Consider the following 23733-nt stretch of genomic DNA (forward strand, 5'->3'; position numbering starts at 1 on the left):
ACTGTGTGGACTAACGATGTGCCACGTTAAGAGGTAACAGTGGATGCTCGCGATGACTTCATCTGCGTTTATGCAAGGCTGCTTTCGGTAAGTGGAAGTACCTCGTCACGTCGGTGTTGGAGGGTCATTTTTTTAAACTCAAATTGAAATGTCTTTAATGTTAAGTGAGTATTTCACATTTGACATTTGGGATATGATGTTTGCCACCATGCAGGATGTGATCTCCTGATGCACCGCTGCTGCTGCAGTTCAGACAGTATCAACAGTCAAATTAAGATGGTTCACTGGAGGAGTTCAGATTTCTCTAACACTATCAGCAGAAGCTACTATCACACTGCGTTTATATCCCTAACTCTGTATAATAACTGCACGCAGCTATTTCAGTAGAATGAATATATTGTTGTAAAAAAAAAAAAAACACATTGAATCTCTTTTGTGATCGTCGTGCGGCCGTTTTAAGCCACTCTGCATCCCTCTTGACTTACGCATTCAGTTCTTTTGTTGTTGTCGCTGTGCCTCTGTGCTACAGTACAAACAAGCAGCGCTGGTATTCAATGGTGCGCTTCATTTTGCGGTGTGCAAAGTATCATGGTCCCCATAATATGGTTTTAAATAATTATGGTTTTTGAGTACTTGGTTTTACGTCTCTTGCCAGATTGAAGATATTGCATCTTTCTCAGCGAAAAGCTGTGATTGGTTCTTGGCGGTAGTTGGTGATGAGAGGAGAAATGATGTCTCTGGCACTGCTGATGACCTTTTCTACCTGTGATCCCTTTAATAAAAAGTGTTCATATTAAAAAACCCAGAGTCTTGTTCATGGCAGTCTGGACATGTGATGTACATATAAGTGTGTGTGTTTCTTCACGGTAGAAATGTGATTAGCTGGGGGAACAGAATGTGAAGAACTTCCCCTCACGGTTTGTGTTCGCTTTTCTATTTCAAGAGAGAGACAACACAGTGATCAAAACCAATTTATTTACAAGTCATAATCAATTAGCTGTAATAAAATCTATGTTAAATAGGAGATGAGAAGAACATGCGCAGACTAATGGAAGATTTCTTCCTCCTGTCTTGACTTTAACTGAGTGAGGGAATCAATTAGCTTCAGATGAAACTTCCTGTTTGTTTGCATCCCTGCGAAACAATCCCTCGATTGTCATGACAACCCTGATGTCAGAGGAGAGAGATGCGTTGTGGGTATGACTACGGTCATGGGAGCTGGCGTATGCATCACATTAGCAGCACACAGACACATGACAGGAGGACCAGTGAGGAAGCAAAAAAAAAAATAAAAAATGCGCACAAAGTCTGGTATATTTTCTCCCATGTGTGAGAAAAATGTTGCTTTAGACAGACACGTGTTTATGGAAGCAGGTGTAGTTTAATAAAACTGGAGAATAATCTTCCGTCTTTTAAAATAAATGTTAAGCATCTCACAAAGCTTTATTTGTTGTGACCCCGACAAGCAGTACAAACATTCCTGAGAGGACTTCTTGTTGTTTACAGCCTCAACTTAGAATTCATTATGTACAACCTCCTCTCAGACCATTTGCAGAACAACACAAATACAACATGATATAGTTGACATCGGGTCTAATCATGGTATCCACACTGAGCATGCTGAGTCAATGTTATCAGTTTAATTTCCCCTTCATTGTGCCATTGAGTGTTGCCGTGTAGTCGGAGGAACAGTGCATGCAGGCGGCCGTTCTCCCTCCTCAGCAGCAGTTGGATTTCTTCTTTCTGGGTTTGTGATCAGCGTCTGTGCTGTCTGTGAGTCCTGTGGGAAGCAAATACAACACCTTTTCCATTTTTTGGCATTCAGATGAACAATTTGAGATACAGTAGGACATGTTTGAGTGATAAATTATATGTATTTCTTACTGTCAGCAAATCACATCACATCACAACCAACAATAAGCTGATCCTAACAATTAAAAGCTATTAAAAACTTGAAATGAGCCACACTTCATTACCATGAACATGGGTTTTGGCGATTATTTTAGTGGTTCTGGTTCCCAATGCTGGAGGTCGCCAAATGATCAGAGGGATAAGAAAGAAAGTTTTGTTTTCAAATGTGTCGTTTTCTTTGGACATAAAGGCTACTTTCATACTTTATTACTTTATTTATAAAGTTTATACTTTATATACCCACTTTATTTGGGTATTTTATTCTACTTTATACTCCTACTCCACTTCATCTCAAAGGGAAATATTGTAGGCTACTTTTTACTCCACTACATTTATTTGACAGTTACTTTGCCGATTTGGATTATTAATACAAAATAATCATCAACTATGATGTATTATTATAGATTAAAACTACCCAGCAGTATATAAAGTAATTAAAATGAGCTCCAACTTTACCAGCTCCAACATTCATTTATAAATAAAACGTCATTTATATCGTAATATATATATATATATATATAAATATAGCCCAAAAGTAAAAGTACTTATTATGCAGAATTGCTCATTTCATAATAAGATGTATTGGATTATAATAATTGGTGCATATTGATGTGTTCATCACTTTAATGTTGCAGCTGTTAATGGTGGAGCTAATTTTAATAATCTGGACGTCAATTATAGATTAATCTACCCAGTATATATATATATAAAAGTGATGAACACATCAATATTTATTAATAATTATAATTCAATAATATAATACATATTATTCTGAAATGAGTAATTCTGCATGAGTATTTTTACTTTTGGTACTTTAAGTAGGCTATATTTTCATGCTAATACTTTTGTACTTTTACTCAAGTAAAGTTTTGAATACATGACTTTTACTTGTAGCTGAGTATTACTACACTGTGGCATTAATATTTTTACTTAAGTAAAAGATCTGAGTACTTCTTTCACCACTGTGTTTGAGTAATGAATACTGTTTAAGTGATGCTCGATTTTTGGCATTACTTAAAATGAAACTAATGTATATATTTGTGACTTGTTTTTAATAGATTTACATCTTCAACCGGAACAAATGGAGCACCACAGACAGTATTGAGGTGTGGAAGATGGGGTAAGGCATTTTTTTTTATCATTTGTTGACAATAATAATAATTAAAAAAAAGATTAACATCATTCTTGTCCTCTACATCTTCTCATCCTAACCTTAGACATGCAATAGCTATAATAGGGCTTATCAAAATAGTTGGCAAGTAATTTAATAGTTGACAAATAATCGAATAATCGTTGCAGCTACAACATAGACTGAAGCAATGCTTGGGTTCACATGAGAAAAAATGATTTTCAATTGGGGAACCAATAAATTGCTAAATTAATCAAAAATAATTTAAAATAGCTTATGATACTGCCTTCTTAATAACGACACTTTAACTGACTCACTGATAATGTCGCCGACATTCCTCGAGTCACTTCTCTCGAGCTCGGACAAAACGTTGGCCTCAAAAGTCAGAGAGGCCAACCGGAAGAAGAACTCCCTGACACCATCTCCTGGAACAATAAAGAAAAGGAGGAAAGAGTTTAGTGAGACAGAAAGAAGATATAACAGAACAGCATGTAGGTGATGATGACTGACGGGGATTTGTTCATGCTATTATGTGTTTGACTCCCACCTGACTTGGCAGACACAGCCCAGTACTCTGCTTTGATTTCCTCAGAGAGTCTCATGGCTTCCTCCTCAATCTGAGCCAACTGATCAGGAGACTGAGGAGCGAAATACAGAGAGGGAAAGCAACAGGAACAGGGAAGTGGAGGAAAGTGTTGAAGGAAAGAACAAGCTTTAGGCCATTGGTCACTACAGAATTGGGCTCATCATAAACTAAAAGTAAGATATTCAGAGCTGCAACGAATCACCCCTGTCAAAATACAGCACTAAACTACATTAAAACTTAACATTAACAAAACTTCCCATTTTAATTCATTATCAAAATTGTTGCCGATTTATTTTCTGTTTATCGACTAGAGTTAATTGACTCATTTTTGATTAGTTTCACCCACACTGAGGTCTTTCTTGGTACCGACAAGGAACAGTAAAACACTGGATGGGTCATTTTCCTTCATGGCATCCTCCAGCCACTGCCTACACACACACACAAAGACAATTCTTAGACCTCAAATGGTATTGTAATGATACAATAAGTAGATCAGAATGGGATATTCCTTACCTGGCATGATCTAAAGAGCCCCCACTGCTTAAGTCAAACACCACTATAATAGCTGGAGGAACGTAAAGAGACAAACAAGTATGAAGAGAAGTCAAACAAAGAGCATGATGAGAAAGTGTTTGTATGTGTGTGTCAACACTGTTCATTTACTTCAGTGAAAGGTGAGAGTTGTAATAGTACACTGTAAAGACTGAGCATCATTCACCTTGTGCTCCTCTGTAATATGTTGAAGCGATGCACTTGAAGCGCTCCTGACCTGCCGTGTCCCACCTGAAACAGATCAGATGTTTTAGAATATGATGTGCAGGCCAGGACATCTCTGCAGCACCACAATATTTAATTGAAAATGGTATTTTTGACACATCCAGGGACCTCCAGGGGTCCTTGAGGGAGTTCCAGGGGGTCCCCAGAAAATTAGAAATAGTTTATTTTCACTGTTTCGATTCACTAAGTGAGACCAATGTGAGTAAGAGTCATAAGAGTGACTATTCTGATCATAGGTTTCACTTCTTATCAATGGGACCTAATATGATATAATCCATCCAATAGTTGTTGAGATATTTCAGCGACAGGCCGTCTTTGCCATCCCTAGAGCCACATCGCATAAAAAAGCTCAACAAGGAGCAGAAGAAGAGGATCGGGAGTCAGGAGTACTACACAGTAAATATAACTGATGATTTGCCAGTGAAAGAGTGTGCTTTAAAAGTTCACTGACTTTCTGTGTTGCAGTCTGTCCTTCTTGGATGTTAAACTAATTCTACACATGTGCACTGGATGCGTGACCAACACAGTGAAGGAAGAACATAATTACATCATTTAAGGCGCCCAATTTAAGTCCAATTTAGAGGATGTTGTGTATCTTCAGAAGTGTCATGTGACCTCATACTCAGACACTCAAGAATGTTAACTTCATCAGATGAAGGTCAGGCTAGCATTGAACAGACCTCACTGACCCATTTAGGGCTCAGTCTATGAACTGAGTGTTTCATAGCGACATACTTACAGCTGTAAACTGAAGGGAACACCGAGCACCTCGAAACGCTCCATCTCAAAATCTACCCCAATGGTTGCTTTGTAGTTCTTATCAAACGCACCCTTACGAAACCTTAAAGAAACAAGGGAACAGTGAGAGACAGGGGATTTATTTTAGAGCTGCAACTAAAAATCAGTACTATCTATTATTACCAATTAATATCTCCACTATTAACTATTTTTGATGGATCATTTTGTCTATAAAAGTTAGAAACATTAGAAACATTTGTGGTGCTGAAGTGATTTCTTAGAATTGATCATTTCGACAAGGCAAACCTAACAAATTACTTTTATCTCACCTGATTAATTAAATACTAAATTATTGGAGAAAAACATATATAGCCACACATTTGCAGGATCATCATAGTCTCAACACTGACTGACAATTCTAATAAAGACCTAATAAAGGCATATAAATTGAGTTTCTTTATCTCCTCCTGTGATATCCTGGATGTACTGTAACTCACACAAACTCGGTTAAAACCCTCAATGATGATTTGGACCTTTCCCAAAGAAAACAATGAGTTTCAACTGTGTGCATAGGCTGACTGTGTGTGTAAGTGTTTCTGTTGTAGCGGGGAGATTTCCAGCACTTCCATGAAAATGTGAAATTGAAAGCATTAAAGCTGCAGTCGGTCACTTTGAAATGTTATTTTTTTATAAAAATGTCACTGTATCCTGACAGTAGTGCATGAGACAGGTAATCTGTGAAAACAATCATGTTCTTCTGTGTCCTCATAGTGCTCCTAATGACATTTTTTTTTTTTTCCCGAACAAAAACAACCAATCAGAGCCGAGGAGTCTCTGGGCAGCTGGCGAACTCCGGTCAAACAGTCAAACTAGGCAGCGCTGATCAAATATGAATCAATATTCTGTTACTGTAATGCCTATTTCTCACCTCAAATGTTTTCAGAAACATCTTGTAGTGTGCTGTTTAGCTGTAAAATGAGAAAGTTTGTGATCCGGCAGCCATGTTGAGATCAGTTGAGGAAATACCAAGCACCGCCCACCAGCCAGAGCAAACTCATTTTACAGCTAAACAGTGCACTACAAGATGTTTCTGAAAACATTTGAGGCGAGAAAAAGCCGTTGCAGTAACCGAATATTAATTCATATTTGATCAGCGCTGCCTAGTTTGACCGTTTGATCAGAGTTTGCAAGTGATTGACAGCTGCTCAGAGACGGCAGGCTCCAGCTCAGCTCTGATTGGTTGTTTTTCTCCGGTCTGTGAAATCCTGCAGATGCCATTAGGAGCACCGGAGGACACAGAGGCACATAATTTTTTTCAGCTTACCTGTCTCATGCACTACTGTCAGGATATAGTGACCGTTTTATAAAAATAACTTATTTTTTTTATCAGATTTGCTCAAAGTTATGTATTTCAGCTTTAAGCTAAAAGGCAAAAAATAAACATTTACCTGTAATGAATTTAGTCATCCAAAATGTAGAAATGTTATTGATTTATGTAATGATTTTTTTTTTTGTGGCGCTATAACCTTTGAACCGCACAAATAACATTATGAAACACTTCAACAAGTAATATAGTCATGGTTCAAATCAGAACAAAATGTAATAAAAACATCTAATACGGCCACATAATCCTTTAATTGATCTAATTATTCATGAGTTCTTCTTACCTGCTGATCAGACACGTTTTCCCAACTGCAACGTCTCCCACTACGATGACCTTGGCGATATTAAAGCTGGCAACAGAAAGCCAATACAGTCATTCATGACTCCAACAGTAGCATTAAAAACACACAGCAACATGATCAATAACATCAGTTAACCCCTTTTCATAGTAGCTATGCCTCACAGCCCCCTTAAACTGTTATATTCTAAAATAAGTTACTTTAAATTTGATCCTGGTCCTCAGTCTGCTCTTACATTAAAGACGAATCATTTTAATATCACAAATTAAGGAACATGTATATGATTGAGGCACTCTTAAAGTGGTTTAAAAGGATGATTATCTGCTTATGCTGTGCTTCAACATGCATTTACAACCTAAAAGAGCACAGCGCAGACTATCTTTTTAATTCATTAAATGTACTGAGAGTTCGCTTTCTGGCTTTCAATTGATTAAAATATTTAATCGCAATTAATCACATGGTTGTCCATAGTTAAACGTGATTAATCGCAAGTTAATTGCAAATTTTTTTATCTGTTCAAAATGTACCTTAAAGGGAGATTTGTCAAGTATTTAATACTCTTATCAACATGGGAGTGGGCGGATATGCTTGGTTTATGCAAATATATGTATATATTTATTATTGGAAATCAATTAACAACACAAAACAATGACAAATATGTTCCAGACACCCTCACAGGTACTGCATTTAGCATAAAATAATATGCTCAAATCATAACATGGCCCCTTTAAAAATGGCGATGACAGTTTTTTTCGCCAAAATTTAGCGTACGTTTGGAGTGTTATTTAGCCTCCTCGCCACAAGCTAGTATGACATGGTTGGTACCAATTGATTCTTTAGGTTTTCTAGTTTCATATGATGTCAGTATCTTCACTCTCGTTTTAAAACGGAACCTAAAAATCGCAAGTTGCGTTAATGCGTTAAAGAAATTAGTGGCGTTAAAACGAATAAGCCTTAACACGTTATTATCGGTTAACTTTGAAAGCCCTACTAAATATATAAAAAGTCATAAAACGATGTCTTTTGTGTATGTTAGGTACAAGGTTTTCTGCATAAATCTTACTATTAGAGAAAAAGAGAGATAATAGCTGTTTTTACACCAAATGTGTTACTCCGCGGCGGAAAATAGTCCCTAACAAATACACAAAGGTTCGATTGTTTGCTAAAAACGGCAGTGCCTTACTGATTTAGGCATTTACTGAGCCTTTTTTCATTTTAAATATTAAACTATACATTTGTGTACGAGTGCCTCAGACAGAGTAGAGAAGCTCTAAAGTATTGAGTTGTTTGAATGTAATTTGTTAAAAATATCTCCGGCCTTGTTCTTATGAATAGACCACCAGATCAGTGCAGTCAGATGTGATGGGGCGAGGTCGACGGCTGTCAGCTGACACAGCAGTCATAGCGTGACTTAAAGGGCCCTGACTGAACGAACTCATTAAGTTCAAACACATGTCACAGTGTGTGTAGTTAGTAGCAGGCTGGGCAGCCGGGTGTGTTGTCTTATTAGCCCTCCCGTGATCTCACCTCACTGTGTCGGTCTTCTGTACCTGGCAGGCGGCCTTCACCTGTGGGTGGAAGCCATCTTTGGTGTGCAGCGCTGCGCTCGGACTGAAACACTGTACAGAAAGTGGGGAACAGAAAGAAACTAATTTGCAATTAATCACAATTAACTATGGACAATCATGGGATTAATGGTGATTAAATATTTTTACATACAGTAAATACATTTACTCATCGATTGACAGCCCTAATTTCCAAAGTATCAGCTTTACATATAGCCAGGAAAACAGGCCTTGCTTATATCTTAACTCAAGTATCACCCACAGAAAAGGTTTTGTGAGGACAGCAACATTTTCCAAATTTGCAGCCGTTGACATTCAGAGAAACAAAGAGTAGCATTTAAGACTCTTGTTAGCTGTAATTGCATTACGGAGCATGTGTGTGCGCGCGTGTGTGTGTGTGTGTGTGTGTGTGTGTGTGTGTGTGTGTGTGTGTGTGTGTGTGTGTGCGTGTGTGTGTTACTAACTTTTGGGAGCTGAGTAATGACCCGGTCCTTCCTCACAGGTGGCAACATGCTGCTGCAGTGGATCAACACACAAACACACCTTCAAGCTGACACTCTAACTGACCCCAAACACACACTTTTCATTCACTTCAAGAAGTAACACACACACACTTAGCTTTCTTTTTTGTCTTTTTTTCCCACCACTCCTTCCACAAAAATCAGGGAAGGATAGTAAATGCCTTCAAATTGTCCTGAAACAGAGCAAACATCAGAGAGTTAAAATGTTGTTTGAACAAAAAACAGTTTGCAGTGAACTAACATTAACATAATGCCCCTGATGAACATACTAAATGATGATTCAGGTTAGATTTAATGCAGTGATGGAATGTAACTTAAGTACATTTACTCAAGTGCTGAGCTTAAGTACAATTTTGCAGTAATTGTACTTGAGTATTTCCATTTTATGCTACTTTATGCTTCTACTTCACTACATCTCAGAGGCGAATATTTAACTTTTTACATCACTACATTTATATAACAGCTTTAGTTACTTTGCAGATTCAGATGAATAATACAAAATATAATCAACTAAAAAATTATTATATATTATTATAGATTAAGCTACCCAGCGATATATAAACTCTATATATTTTCATTACTTTTAAAGTAATGAAGATTTGTTCCACATTTACCAACTGCAACATTAAAGTGATGATTATTGCATCACTAATTATAATCCAGTAATAAAATATATGTGATTCTGAAATGAGCCATTCTGCAAAATGAGTACTTTTTGTACTTTATATTTTGATGCTAATACTTTTGTACTTTTACTTGAGTAAGATTTTGAATTCAGGCCATTTACTTGTAACACAGTATTTTGTACACTGTAGTACTGCTAGTTTCACTTAAGTAAAAGACCTGAGTACTTCTTCCACCACTGATCAAATAAAGGTATTGTCTTGTTGTGTAGCAACACTGCAACCCAAAAAGCATTTTGTTTTTCTAACACAACATTTCTCTTTGGATAATTTATAGGTGAAGGTTTGAGGAAGCTGTGGTAGACGCACATAAAGGATGGAGCAAATAAGAAACTTTGTGTAAAACAGATTTGAGTAAGTTTAATAACTTTACCTGAAACTGCTGATTGGTAAAATGATGAAGGAAATGTGTTCTGGGTCTGGAGGTGTGATGTGATATCCAATAAATCCTGAACAAAATGACGCTCACAGCCACGAACTGAGTCTCCAGACTGACAAACTTACAATTAATGAGACTCTCCATGTAATTAGTGAAGAAAACCAGCCAATAAGCTGTGAAACAGTGCTGCCCTGTGGCCACAGGGTGTTCCAACTCAACTCACTGATGATAGTGATATGTGTTAATAGTGTTTATGGTACTTCAAATAAGATGTTGCTTTTTTAATTGTGTGGGATTTATTTAAGTATCTTTGGGAAACATTAATATAAACCCAACATAAACACAACAAGTTACTGTCAACATTGCATGTTTTGAGTTATTTTAATAACTTAAATGTACCATACTAATGTATTTTGTTACAATGTACTGTATACCGAATACTTCCACGTTGTTATTTTTGACTTACAGCATTAAGTTCTATTATTATATACAATAAATAGGCTATTCCATTATAATTTATAGCACTTGAACTATTATTGTATTTATATATTTTCATGTGTAACTTGTTTTTTTACATAAGATTTATTGTAGGAGTGCAGGAGTTAGCATACATTTACATTTGTTTACATCTAATTTTCAAATTTATATCATTGCTAAATTATTTAGATATTTTATAGTGAAAAAATAAAATTGATTGAAAATTAGAAAAACAATAAAGGAATAAAGAAAGTAATAACAGAGAGAAAAAAACAAGGAAACAAAACAAAAACAAAAAACAGAAAAAAGCAAAACAAAATAATAATAACCACTCCTTCCACAAAAACCAGGGAAGGATAGTTAATGCCTTCAAATTGTCCTGAAACAGAGCAAACATCAGAGACTTAAAATGTTGTTAGTGGACAGTAAATCAGAAACAGTTTGCAGTGAACTAACATTAACATAATGTCCCTGATGAACATCCCAAAGGATGATTCAGGTTAGATTTAATGCAGTGTTGGAATGTAACTAAGTACATTTACTCAAGTACTGTACTTAAGTACAATTTTGCAGTAATTGTACTTGAGTATTTCCATTTTATGCTACTTTATGCTTCTACATGCAAATATTTTTACATAACTACATTTATATAACAGCTTTAGTTACTTTGCAGATTCAGATGAATAATACAAAATATAATCAACTAACTATTACTACTACTACTATACTAACTATTATTATTATTATTATTAGTAGTAGTAGTAGTAGTAGTAGTAGTATCATTATCATTAATAATAAATTATTTTTTATACAGATAGAGTAAATTAATCCAAATGCACAACAGGAAGTCGTGACGTTCACCTTCCGGTACAGCAGGGAGCGACAGAGCGCCTCGTGGTTTGATAACGCGCCAAAACCAAAGCACAAGTGACGTTTAATTCCTGCGACATTCTGCCTATAAATACGTCACCAACGTGACGGTGCTGTCTCTTCTCCAGCTATGAGGTTATCTGGTCGGTCTCACATGTGGCTCTCGTCTTCGCTAGTTCTTCACCAAGCTTGTTCAGATTGATCAGTAAATACAAGGACACAGTACTGACTTTCTTAACAACAAACTAGTTGAGTTGTAGTTTGTGACTTTATAGTTAAAACGGTGATAATATCTGCTAGTTAAAGCTAAAGTTAGCATTGTCATTACGGGCCTGAAGCAGCCACGTGGAGAACACTGAGATGGACAAGATGAGACACAAGGTAAGATTTAGTTTATTAAGTGAGATGTATAGAAGTCGTGCTAATTACTGATCATGAGTTATTCTTAAAAATGTACGAGTTCATTTTCTCAGGTACTGTAATACAAATTTCGATGTGTTTGAGTACTTCCATTTTCTGCTGCTTTATACTTCTACTCCGCAACAACTCCGAGGCAAATTCATACTCGATTCTGATTAACGTATAATACAATACTACTACTTCTACTATTATATACATTATAATAATACTAGCACCTTTCAGACAGGTGAGTGCAGTTCAAAGTGCTTCAGATGACTGACAAGCCCCAAGTAAGACAGAACAAGTGTGATCCGTGAAAACAACAGAATAGACAAACAATTCCAACAATTTTACAATGACACCATTTGAGACCAATGCACGGGAGACAATAAAATGATAAAAATATAATTAAAATCTATAATAACAGTGAAGGAAACTAGATTAATAAAATAACAATAGTGTACAAATTAAATAAGTTAAAAGCTGCTATAATAGCTTATACATTATTCTGAAATTTAAAATAGGATGTCTGTCGTTTTAATGTAAAAGTGTAATTATTGCTTCCTCTACAATCTCGTTTTTCCTCTAGAAGTCGGTAAAGACACGCGTCTTTTTATGGTTAAATTCATTCAAATCTATTACTACAATGTGGTCCAACCTTGTTGCTTTCTTGTGATCTTTAAAGATGAGAAAATACTAAACTTGGTGTTTTAGTGTAATCTTAAGTTAATAAATAACTTAACTTCCTCATACATGTTAGCCTAATATTGGTTGTATTTTCTCTGTAGTCCGGAGAAGCAGTGTTATTTATGAATGTTTTATTTTTCCACAGGTGGGATTCAGTCTTGCAGCTGTTTGCTCAAGTTTAACAGATGTTACATTGGATATAAGGGGTCCCCTGATGTCCCTGCAAGGTGAGTTATAGTGAAGAAAACACAACTTTGTGATGTTTTAATGCCTTTATGTCAGTGATGAAAACTGTGAATAGGAAGTGCCGTCTGATGCGACAACTGACGATGTTTTTCATAACTCACTGTTCTGAGCCTCAAACTGCAAGTTTCTGTGGTGATCAATCTTAAAAAACAGTTAATAGAAGGTACTTATTGTTGTTTTTTTCCCCCTTCTTTTAAGACATGCCAGAATGGACTCATTCAAGATGATGGAAAGTCACGACTGAGGTTTGTTTATTGTGTTTTTACTTGTGTAAAATCTGCTGTAGCCATTAAATGTCGTGATGAACCCTAAACTGAAATAGCTGGAATTACCGTCAGACTGTTCAGTGGTGACTCTCGGTTTTCTGAACATTAGATGATGCAGTTCTCTAACCCGTCAAAATAAATCTATTTAATGTCACTATTAACAAATCCTAACCTTGTTGTTTCCTTCTGTAGGTGAACAAGCTTGTGAGCTGCCATCAGAGATGTTGCATTGCCATGCAGCGTTGCATATGCTCCCAGCCAAACCAGCTGACCATTCATTTTGTGCAGGTGAATATGCGTTGTCTGTTATAAAAAAATGGCAACTGGCTGCTTCTGTTGTGATGAACCCTAAACTGAAATAGCTGGAATTACCGGCAGATTGTTCAGTGGTGACTCTCGGTTTTCTGAACATTAGATGATGCAGTTCTCTAACCTGTCAACAAATCCATTTAATGTCACTATTAACAAATCCTAACCTTGTTCTTTCCTTCTGTAGCTGAACAAGCTTGTGAGCTGCCATAAGAGATGTTGCGATGCAGTGGTGCACATGCTCCCAGCCAAACCAGCTGACCATCAATTTCGCGCAGGTGAATATCTGTCTGTTATAAAAATGCCAACTGGCTGCTTCTGTTGTGATGAACCCTAAACTGAAATAGCTGGAATTACCGGCAGATTGTTCAGTGGTGACTCTCGGTTTTCTGAACATTAGATGACGCAGTTCTCTAACCCGTCAAAAATTATTCTATTTAATGTCACTATTAACAAATCTTAACCTTGTTTCCTTCTGTAGCTGAACGAGCTTGTGAGCTGCCATAAGAGATGTTGCATTGCCATGCAGTGCTGCATATGCTCCCAGCTGACAATTCATTTTGTGCAGGTGAATATGCTTTGGTCTGTTATAAAAAATGACAACTGGCTGCTTCTGTTGTGATGAACCCTAAACTGAAATAGCTGGAATTACCGGCAGATTGTACAGTGGTGACTCTCGGTTTTCTGAACATTAGATGATGCAGTTCTCTAACCCGTCAAAATAAATATTTAATGTCATTATTGACAAATCCTAACCGTGTTCTTTCCTTCTGTAGCTGAACAAGCTTGTGAGCTGCCATAAGAGATGTTGCATTGCCATGCAGCGTTGCATATCCTCCCAGCCAAACCAGCTGACCATTCATTTCCTGCAGGTGAATATGCATCAACTGTTATAAAAATGGCAACTGGCTGCTTCTGTTGTGATGAACCCTAAACTGAAATAGCTGGAATTACCGGCAGACTGTTCAGTGGTGACTCTCGGTTTTCTGAACACAAAATTGCAAAAACATCTTCTCAAATGGACTTGCTCAGTGCTGGTACTCACCGTTTTTAATTTTGTTCTGGTTTCTCAAGGTTTGGCTGGTTAACTAAGAAGATTCTTCTCGAAGAAAGTGAATCGTCTTATGGGGGTGGATCTGCAGCTACACCTTGAGATGGAACTCGTAAGTTAATTTTAATTTCACATGTTTAAATTAAGTCTTACTCTTTTATACTCACCTTTGTACAATGACAACACTTGGTACTTGGTTGATTTGAACATCTGAACAGACATATTGCATGTAATGATTTGCAGCAAATGGATGTTGCTTCAGAGTTGACATTAACCTCAAAATTACAGCTTTTAAATGAGCTAAATACTGTTAAATCCTAAATACAAGTGCTTCAACTGGTGTTAAATGAAAAGGTTATCAAGAGCTGTGTAGCTTTGTCAGTGATGAAAACCTGGAATAGGAAGTGCCGTCCGATGCGACAACTGACGATTGTCTCTTATCCATGTTTCTGAGTCTTTGAAAGCTACACTGAAGGAAGATCTGTTTTCAAAATGTATGATTCTGTTCTCATTTTTCCACATTTGTTTTATTACAGGTGTCATTCTGCCCAGTCTGATCCAGTCCCTGAAGTCTGCAGAGTGACTGTTACAGGTAGCTTTTCAGCTTTAATACACAAATAACTGTCGTCATTTGTTGTGATGAATTCTAAACTGAAATAGCTGGAATTACCGGCAGATTGTTTAGTGGTGACTCTCGGTTTTCTGAACATTAATCGTCAGCATCCTAGAGAAACTGTCTTGAAATAATTAGTAGACTAACTTCCTGTTTCTTATCCTTTTCAATTTGATCAAGTGGTTGCAGTGACTCTGCCTCAGTGGGCCTGCCAGCATGTGGTGAGACATCCATCTGATTCAGATGACAAGATTCGTGGACACTGAGCTGAAGATGGGTGTTCGTTGAAAATCATTTTACACTGTTTAAAAAGCAAACTGAACTGTTTGAGAATTGTAATAAAGTGTCAAAACAGCTTGTTAACTGAAACCAATGGTGTTACATTTTGTTGAGCCTCCACCATAACAAACATCCCTTTTTTAAAAGCAAATCTAAAGGTGATATAATATACTAAAAAGTAAAACTGCTCTTCAATGACCTTTTTCACAGAAGACATTTGATTTGTTATAGTATGAAAAGCCCAAGTGAAATTGATAATGGTGGTTAATTTCCATAGGTGTCTAAGTGAGCCAGCATGCACAATACCAGGGCCTCCCTGAAGTGGAATGTAGCCAACTGAAATTTTGGATTCTCTCTGCAAGTGTTCTCTGGGCTTCCCAAAACACAGAAATTTCAAACAGTTCGGCTGATAAGTAAGGTTTATATCATAAAAGAACAAAGACTATAAGAAAATGGCTCTCAAACTACAAAGAGCACAATAAATGATTTGGCATTTATGAACAAGTTGAATATCAAAGATATTATGCACATGTGCAGTGTAAAAAAAAATTAATATTCACGTGATAAACGAGTTTTTTTTTCCTCATCACGGTTGTTGATTTAAGTGTGATCTAAAAAGTTTTATTGTTGGATTGTACTTGCCAACGTCCGTACCAGATCTCAAGACTTTCGACGAATCCGAACAAATGTGTCAATGTGCTAAAGGATGCCTTGTGCGGCAGTATCAAACGCTGACGGCCGTGAAGAGCGTCGGTTTTTGATGCCCTGGGAATGAGAACATGCCGTCAGCACTGCTGCTTTTTCATTGATCGGGGCCAATCTAACAGCAGATATCTGATGTCTCCGCTGACAGTGACTCTTCAGTACAACTCACTGCACTGCAAATGTGTGTCCGATTCCATACCTGAGGTGGTCAAACCCACCATTTAGGAGTGTCCACATCATTTTGGAAATATAGTAATTATGAGCAGAGATTCGTGTTACAAGTCCATTCAATAGTTGAGATATTTCCTCCAAAGTGGTGGACGTCGTCACTCGTGGAACCATGTCGTCAACATCTGCAAACAATCAATTGGTACTTACATGATGAACTATAATCATTCTGGGTACAGATCCTATCACATATGATCACCATTAACACACCACGTTTCACTTCCCAGTGATGGTTCAGCTGTCTAAAGCAAGTTTAGTTTGCTCTTCTGTTTCACAGCAGCAAAAATGTCCCTATATCTGATAATTAGTGGTTACCTTCATTCCATAATCAATCTATTTAAACTTGTCGGTAGCATGTGTAAACACTCAAACTGCAGGAATGCTTGTTCAAACAGTAGACTTAGTAAAATTGTGTTTATAGTCTTATATTACATGCAACCATCAACCATTCCTTGTAAAACTAAAATGAAACAAGTCAAAACTAGAATAAAATAAAAACTAAATGAAAATTCAAAACTATTATAACCATGATCAGGAGTTAATGGAAGAAAAAAATGTTGCTTCTTAGTACGCTTGTGATTGCAACCTTTTATGGAAACATGAATAAGGGCATAAACCGACATCCAATATTTCATTTTCCGTATCATGACTTGTCTGTACGTCACAAACATGATCAATATGTCAAAGATCCTGTCACTAAGTGTCATAAATAAGCTTGCTTTACAATCTGGTACATTTCCCTTACAGGTATAAGGTGTTAAAAGGCATCCTGCTTGTATAAGTGTGATCTATACCCTAGAGGAAGATTCAAGCTATATAAGTTCTGCAAAAACACAGAATTCCTATTATTTCTGGTTTTCTCTGATACCAATTCTGTGCATACTTCGTGTGCTGACTCCGCTTTTTCTAACATTCCTTCTACTTATTTCTATATGGGCCGAGTGCTGCAGCACTATATGCAAATTTCCTTGAAGCTGTCATGCATGCAGTACATCCTGTCTAGACACGACTTGTCCAATCTAACTATAGGGAACACGCTGAGCGATTTATTGTCATGTCAGGACTTGCTGACTAAGTGTACATTGTTCCTGCAGCTGGTGTGAACGTATACACTGACATTGGTACTTAATATATATGGAATCATCATTAGACAGATCCAATGAGATCACTGAAGGGTTTTTGAAGGGAGCGTGCGACGTGCACAATAAAAGTAACCCGCTGTATCTGTGATATAATCCCTTACAGCAGCCCTGATATTTAATACTACTTATTTATTAAGCTTCTAATCTTTACATTTTTGCATGTTTGCGCCATAGATGTTGTTCCAACACTATGGTTATGTTTGAAACACGACTAACAATTTTGCCCCTAACAAAGAGGTACTTAGCTCTATACGGGTCCCAAAGACACGTTGTATTGTTTATTTTCTTTTATCTATTCTTCACAGCATTATATAAACTCAGAAAAAAAAGTTTGGAAATTTGTGTTTGGTGGATTATTTCTCTGTTGTTACAATGCTAATGGTCATTGTATTTTACATGTTTGGAAAGCCTGTTTATTTACCTTCACAATGATGTCCAACTTGTAAGGATCATGCATTTGTGGGATGAGCAGCACAGCTGATTATGTGAGTAGCGCCCAAGAAAAATGTGCCAAAATTCTCAGCCAATGGTAAACAGTTTTTCAAAGAAAATTGGTTGGGAACCACTGGTGTACACAACAAGAACATATGCATTAAAAACAGGAAACATGAACAAAGACAATATAATTATGTGAATTCCACAAGACAAGTCAAGGTAAAGACAGCAGACAATGAGAATGTCAGGTGACATTTTACTGGAGGTGATGAGTTATGTCAGAGAACCAGTTTTCTGACATACATCATAAGCCTCTCTGCACCCTGTCATTTTAGCTTTACTATACATTCTGTGGGGGTGGGTCTGACTCCAGCCTTATGTAACACATGAGTGAATATAAGTGAGGGGTAGTCTGCTGCAAAGACCAGACTGACGCCTCCAAGTCACTTCTGGAAGAAGCAGTTGGTTGCAGGCAGCTGTCTCGCAGGTAATTATCTCCATCTGTCTCTGAGACACATCTTTTTCACAGCATTTCAAATTAGATTCTCTAATTTTCTCCTTGTGTCACAGAGTCTTTCGTCAACATGCCCGAATCTGGAAACTGCACCTCTATCATCAACTTGCGTTATCAAGATGGCACCGAGGGGAGCCCCTCCAACCCTACCAAGTTCAACAACCAAGACTACACGCAGCTGAAAGACAACCACCTCCGCAGAAGGAGGCTGTTTGTGGACTACTCCTTCCCACCTGACAACGGATCCCTGGGTGACCTGCCTGACTTGAGCCGCTGGCGTGAAGCCCAAGTGGAGTGGCTTCGACCAGCTGTAAATACTTTAAAATGTGTTTTTTCTTAATCATGCAATGTTAGTAGATCACATGTGTATAATTGTGCAGTAGAGGAATATACATGTTGACATTGTGAAGTTTGCAGTTTTTCTTATATGTTCTTACATGCGTGTCTTCATTGTGTTGTCCAGGATATCTTGAAAGCACACAACAACAGCGATGATCCTACTTTCTGTACCAAAGGAGCCTCGCGCTTTGACTTTGGTCAAGGCAATGTGGGTAAGCAAGGATCTCTCTTACAGCTAAAGACAACAAACACCTTGCTTAGGTGTAAATTTGGTCTACGTGGAAGTGATTTGTTTACTTCATTTACCAGGTAACTGCTGGTTTCTCGCTGCAATTTCCTCACTGACGTTCCAGAAAGGCCTGATGGTGCAAGTTGTGCCAATGGACCAGACCTTTGAGGACTATGCAGGGATATTTCACTTCAGGGTAAAGGATTAATGATACATAACAATGATTTCAAAGTACACTCTGGTCATCGGCGAACTTGTAATTCATACTCGTCCTTTCTTTTGTCAGTTCTGGAGGTTCGGCAAGTGGGTGGATGTTGTCATTGATGACCACCTGCCAACACTAGACAAGCAGTTACTTTCCGTGCACTCCAAAGGTGGAAATGAGTTCTGGGTTCCTCTGCTGGAGAAAGCATACGCCAAGTATGAAACCAACTCACTCACCCTCATATAAAGTACTTTAGTGGGTCTCCAGACATAAGGTGTTACATTCAGTGGCAGTTCTAGACCATTTCAAATGGGGGGGTAGAGCAGTCGTCACTAATCGGAAGGTTGGTGGTTCGATCCCCGGCACCCTGCAATCTACATGTCAAAGTGTCCTTGGGTAACATACTGAACCCCAAATTGCTGTAAGTGTGCGTGTGAATGTTTATCGCTCCTGAGAAATAGCTGATGCTTTGAATGGTAGACCTCTGCAATAGTGGGCAGAGTAGGGGGAACTCAACACGGATGAACGGTTTCCATGACAATCACCGGCATTTACAGACATTTATTTTTCCTGTCTCCCTTTAGAGTGTGCGGTTCATACGCAGACATGAACCTCGGGTTGCCATCAGAGGCCTGCAAGGACTTCAGCGGAGGCTTGAACATGACGTACAAACTCCAGGAGGCCCACACTGCAGGCCACGATGTCGAGCTGTGGAACTCGCTGAGCAGAGCCACCGGATGCAGGTCGATGATTTGCTGCGGGACCGCCCAGAAAGGGGTAAGACCCAATTACTTAAGGGTAAAAAAAAAAGAAAAAGATGAAAGTCACTTGTGGGATTTGAATTTTTTTGTCTGTTTCAGAATGAGGTGGTGAACACTGTAGCGGACACTGGTTTAGTGGATGCACACGCCTATTCTGTCACAGCAGTCACTGAGGTAAAGTTCATGTTGCGCATAGATTGATAGAAAAGATTTTTGTTTCTGATTTATCAAATTATCATATCATCTTAAGGTTGAGTATTACGGCTCCAACGTGAAGCTGGTGCGGCTCATGAACCCTTGGGGCAGAACAGAGTGGAACGGAAAGTGGAGTGATAAGTACTTGAATTAATCATGCATCCACCCATATGTGCATGTTAAAACTAACTGTGCTACAACTGAAGAACACATTTATTTTCCTCTTGTGCTCAGGTCCGACGTGTGGGGTAGAATAAGCCGAAAAGATCGGGACAAGTGTTTTGACCGCAACGATGGAGAGTTCTGGTAAACGAGCTACATTAATGCTGTCAAATCCTACACACTGCACCTTTAAGTCCCAGCGGTTGACATCTGGCCTTTTTCTTTTGCATATCTTTGTCTGTTAGGATGGAGTTGGAAGACTTCTGTCACCACTTCCAAATGTTGTCCATCTGCTGTGAGAACCCCAACTTTATCGACGGCGACCTCACCTGCCAGTGGAAATCCATGACCTACGATGGTAGCTGGGTAGCAGGGAGATCTGCAGGCGGCAACACGTCATACTGTGAGCCCAATGCTTTGACCTTCAACTATAACTGCAAGGACAACATGTTTGTTGTGTCTTTTTTTCCTTTTATGTGCGCAAAAAAACACTACACTGTCTCTGAAGTGTCATCTGACATTGTTAATGTTTCTCATCGCCTGTAGCTTCCTTTGCGACGAACCCTCAGTATCGCATGCAGGTGACTATAATAGACGAGGAGGAGCAGGGAGACAAAAACATCTTCCTCTCTCTGATGCAGAAACCTCAGCAGCAGCAGAAGCGCAAAAGTGTACAATCCTACCCAATTGGACTTACCGTCTATAAGGTTTGCATCCGGAACTTTGGGCTCATTAAATAAGGACTAATTATACAAAATGCCAATTGGCAAGTATAAAAACTGACCTTTTCTTCTTCCTATTTCACATCCAACAGATTCCACCAGGGGTAAGAATAAACATCACACTCCACCTGTGCACACAGAGCAAATTCCACATTTAAAAAAAATCCAAATAATGCAATTTAATGCTCATGAAGAAAGTTTCATTTCATTAAATAAGGTTCATATTTTCCCCAGACACCACAAGGACGCCTGAGGTCCTCCTTCTTTAGAGCAAACATGCCTATGAAGCTGGAACAGTTTTACACCTATGACAGGGATCTGGTGAAGGAGCACAGTCTGGAGCCAGGAGAGTACGTGATCATCCCCTCCACCATGAAACCCCACATGAGTGCAGACTTTGTTCTCACTGTCTACTCCAAGGCTGAGACCAAGATCAGGTAAGGACTTACTGATATTTGACATACTGTGTATACTGTAAGTCCCAGTGGAGGCTTTTATACCAAAACAAGGATTGCTCATTTGAATATCTGACCAATGCCTTCTCTGGGTGAAAAGATGTGCAGCAGCACAGCCGGTATAAGACAAATATAATTTTTTTTTAACATTAACACATGAAAAAAAGTTCTAGTAGAAACTGAAAATAAGCAGAATCCTTTTTAACCCACTTTCCGCTGCATCCAGTCCCCATGATGATGAAGATGATGAACACGATCATGACCACGAACAGGAAGAGAACTTAATTCTTCCCGAGGTATGAAATAAAAGAATGAAGTGCTGACTTTAGCTGTGAGTTAGAGAGAGCAAGTTTAATTCACCAATTTGATGTCTGAATCATTAACTTCTCATCTTTAGCCACCAACCGACAGTGACAGGGACAAGGACAATAACAAGGAGGAGACCACAGACTGGAATCCAACCCGCGCCATGTTCAACCGCTACGCTGATCAGGTGTCTTATTTTTCTCTCTCCACTCATCCATCTGCTTGTCCATTTCATTTATTTTTCTGACATCAATCGATCACACTTTCTGTTGTCAGTATGGTGAGCTGAAAGCCAGACAGCTCCAGAAGCTCCTGAATGACAACTTCCCTCATGGTGAGTTGATTTATATCTCTGAAAACATTCATAATCCTAATTCATTCGTTGTGAATCATGACTCAGTTTTATAACCAGTCGAGTTACTTTTGGAGATTTTCCGTTTTCACCATTCACAGGCAGCTGGAATGGCTTTGGTTTGGATACCTGCATGAGCATGATCGCTATGGTGGATGTATCCTTAAAAAAAACCCAATTAAAATGTAGTTTTTCTTATCTCACAAATCACAACACATTATCATGCCAGAAAGTCAAAATGAAATCGCAACATTCTGGTAAGGAGTTAAATTAAATTGCTGTTTTTGACGAGACGACCTTAACGTGCAAAGATCGACCAAAGGATGACGATGACCTTCACTGAATTCTCTACTCTCTGGGAGAAGATTAACAAATACAAGGTGATGCAGCATTAAATTCATATTTATATGAATTTATTCACCCAAGACACTTCTTTAAAAATTGTAGACATGGACTCTCTGATGTGCAGTTAATAATAAAAAACTGACATAAATGTTTAAAGTGCTCTTAGTTTCTAAATTTAGTTTAATCTTTTTTTGCAGAACTACTTTCATCGTGCAGATTTGAATCAGGGCGGATCCCTGTCTGACTATGAGCTCCAGAAGGCAATTGAGGCTGCAGGTAACACTATTTACCAATTGAAATATAATTTAACACTTAAAGGAACAGTGTGTAGCCTTTAGGGGGATCTACTGGCAGAAATAGGAGTATAATATTAATAACTATGTTTTCTTTAGTGTATAATCACTTGAAAATAATAATTGTTGTGTTTTCGTTACCTTAGAATGAGCTGTTTATATTTCTACAGTAGCCCAGAATGAACTCCCCTCCTCTCACCACTAGGGGGCCACCAAATCCTACACACTGCACCTTTAATAATAAGCTTCTAGCACTGCTTTATATTCACAATTGTAACTGGAGTACTTGTCACTTTCTCCTTGTGTCTGCACCAGGAATGGATGCGAACGACAGCATGGTGAGGCTGATGACTTTCCGGTATTCGGGCTTCTCAAGCATCTCCATGGAGAGCTTCATCACTCTCATGTTACGCCTGGAAAATGTGTCAAGTAAGTGACATGGCAACCACCAATCACATCCCTTTCAGAATGAAGTGGCAGGACTGAAGAACTGAATCCACCTTGAATCCTCAAACTCAAATACTACACATCACATGATCACAGAACAGTGCACAGTATCATGAATTAGCCTATGGAGTATTTTTCAAATCAAAATGTGTTTGAAGCCTATGTTGCATTAAAATTTTTTTTATATTTATGGTTTCTTTACAGATGTTTTCGAGGACAAATCCTCAGATGGAGTGATCAGCATGTCCTGGAGTGAGGCAAGTCCATTTCCACTTAATATCATGTAATCTTCTTTTTCTTTCTCAAGAAGACATCCAACATACAAAAAGATATCGGTGGCAGAAACATCATGTGCTGAAGTAAAAGTGGCAATACTGCAATATAAAAATACAAATTCTGCTGCATTGACAATGTTTCTTAGTATGTAACTACTCATAATGCAAAATGGCATTATCATATGATTGGATTATTATTATTATTACCAATGCAGTAATGTATTAATAGTATTTTACTGCTGTAGATGGTTGGTGTGCCAAGTTTTCACTGTGTTACACACTGTGGGGTAGTTTTATCTCTAACAATGCATAATTTTTTATGAGCACATATGTTTTATGTGTAAAATCTTAAATCTCTGCAAGTAACTTGTAAATAAAGCTGTTAAATGTAGTAAAGTAGAAAATACGTTTCCCTCTGGAATATAGTGTTCTAGCAGTATAAAGTAGCATAAAAT

General features: G+C 38.0%; 2 protein-coding genes and 8 non-coding genes across 10 annotated transcripts; 9 read left to right on the forward strand and 1 right to left on the reverse strand.

The window, feature by feature from the left end:
- Positions 1–1003: 1003 nt before the first annotated feature.
- rab34b (RAB34, member RAS oncogene family b) lies at positions 1004–10132 on the reverse strand. Its single transcript, XM_074611965.1, has 11 exons — positions 9966–10132; positions 8853–9082; positions 8351–8442; positions 6809–6874; positions 5143–5244; positions 4345–4409; positions 4140–4191; positions 3973–4054; positions 3588–3678; positions 3358–3465; positions 1004–1780 (listed from the first exon to the last, which is right to left on the reverse strand). Exons 2-11 carry the CDS (start codon positions 8898–8900, stop codon positions 1719–1721), a joined length of 768 nt encoding a protein of 255 aa, XP_074468066.1. The 5' UTR covers positions 8901–9082; positions 9966–10132; the 3' UTR covers positions 1004–1718.
- Positions 10133–12681: 2549 nt separating this feature from the next.
- LOC141753538 (small nucleolar RNA SNORD49) lies at positions 12682–12761 on the forward strand. The gene has a single exon (XR_012590499.1). It is a non-coding gene; the product is annotated as a small nucleolar RNA SNORD49 (small nucleolar RNA).
- Positions 12762–12946: 185 nt separating this feature from the next.
- On the forward strand, positions 12947–13020 carry LOC141753534 (small nucleolar RNA SNORD65). Its single transcript, XR_012590496.1, has one exon. It is a non-coding gene; the product is annotated as a small nucleolar RNA SNORD65 (small nucleolar RNA).
- Positions 13021–13252: 232 nt separating this feature from the next.
- On the forward strand, positions 13253–13326 carry LOC141753531 (small nucleolar RNA SNORD65). Its single transcript, XR_012590493.1, has one exon. It is a non-coding gene; the product is annotated as a small nucleolar RNA SNORD65 (small nucleolar RNA).
- A 220-nt stretch (positions 13327–13546) lies between these two features.
- Positions 13547–13620, forward strand: LOC141753532 (small nucleolar RNA SNORD65). The gene has a single exon (XR_012590494.1). It is a non-coding gene; the product is annotated as a small nucleolar RNA SNORD65 (small nucleolar RNA).
- Positions 13621–13841: 221 nt separating this feature from the next.
- LOC141753530 (small nucleolar RNA SNORD65) lies at positions 13842–13915 on the forward strand. The gene has a single exon (XR_012590492.1). It is a non-coding gene; the product is annotated as a small nucleolar RNA SNORD65 (small nucleolar RNA).
- Positions 13916–14143: 228 nt separating this feature from the next.
- LOC141753533 (small nucleolar RNA SNORD65) lies at positions 14144–14217 on the forward strand. The gene has a single exon (XR_012590495.1). It is a non-coding gene; the product is annotated as a small nucleolar RNA SNORD65 (small nucleolar RNA).
- A 436-nt stretch (positions 14218–14653) lies between these two features.
- LOC141753539 (small nucleolar RNA SNORD49) lies at positions 14654–14731 on the forward strand. Its single transcript, XR_012590500.1, has one exon. It is a non-coding gene; the product is annotated as a small nucleolar RNA SNORD49 (small nucleolar RNA).
- Positions 14732–14910: 179 nt separating this feature from the next.
- LOC141753529 (small nucleolar RNA SNORD65) lies at positions 14911–14984 on the forward strand. The gene has a single exon (XR_012590491.1). It is a non-coding gene; the product is annotated as a small nucleolar RNA SNORD65 (small nucleolar RNA).
- A 3012-nt stretch (positions 14985–17996) lies between these two features.
- LOC141752485 (calpain-1 catalytic subunit-like) lies at positions 17997–23447 on the forward strand. The gene is made up of 20 exons (XM_074610479.1): positions 17997–18502; positions 18656–18743; positions 18841–18956; positions 19047–19180; positions 19550–19742; positions 19826–19900; positions 19977–20062; positions 20156–20227; positions 20329–20486; positions 20630–20790; positions 20898–20909; positions 21040–21242; positions 21487–21556; positions 21658–21753; positions 21843–21900; positions 22020–22075; positions 22230–22298; positions 22461–22539; positions 22872–22985; positions 23208–23447. The coding sequence occupies exons 1-20, from the start codon at positions 18263–18265 to the stop codon at positions 23288–23290; spliced, it is 2163 nt and encodes a 720-aa protein (XP_074466580.1). The 5' UTR covers positions 17997–18262; the 3' UTR covers positions 23291–23447.
- Positions 23448–23733: the final 286 nt, after the last annotated feature.

Source organism: Sebastes fasciatus, chromosome 16 (assembly GCF_043250625.1).
Source record: "Sebastes fasciatus isolate fSebFas1 chromosome 16, fSebFas1.pri, whole genome shotgun sequence".
NCBI lineage: Eukaryota > Metazoa > Chordata > Actinopteri > Perciformes > Sebastidae > Sebastes > Sebastes fasciatus.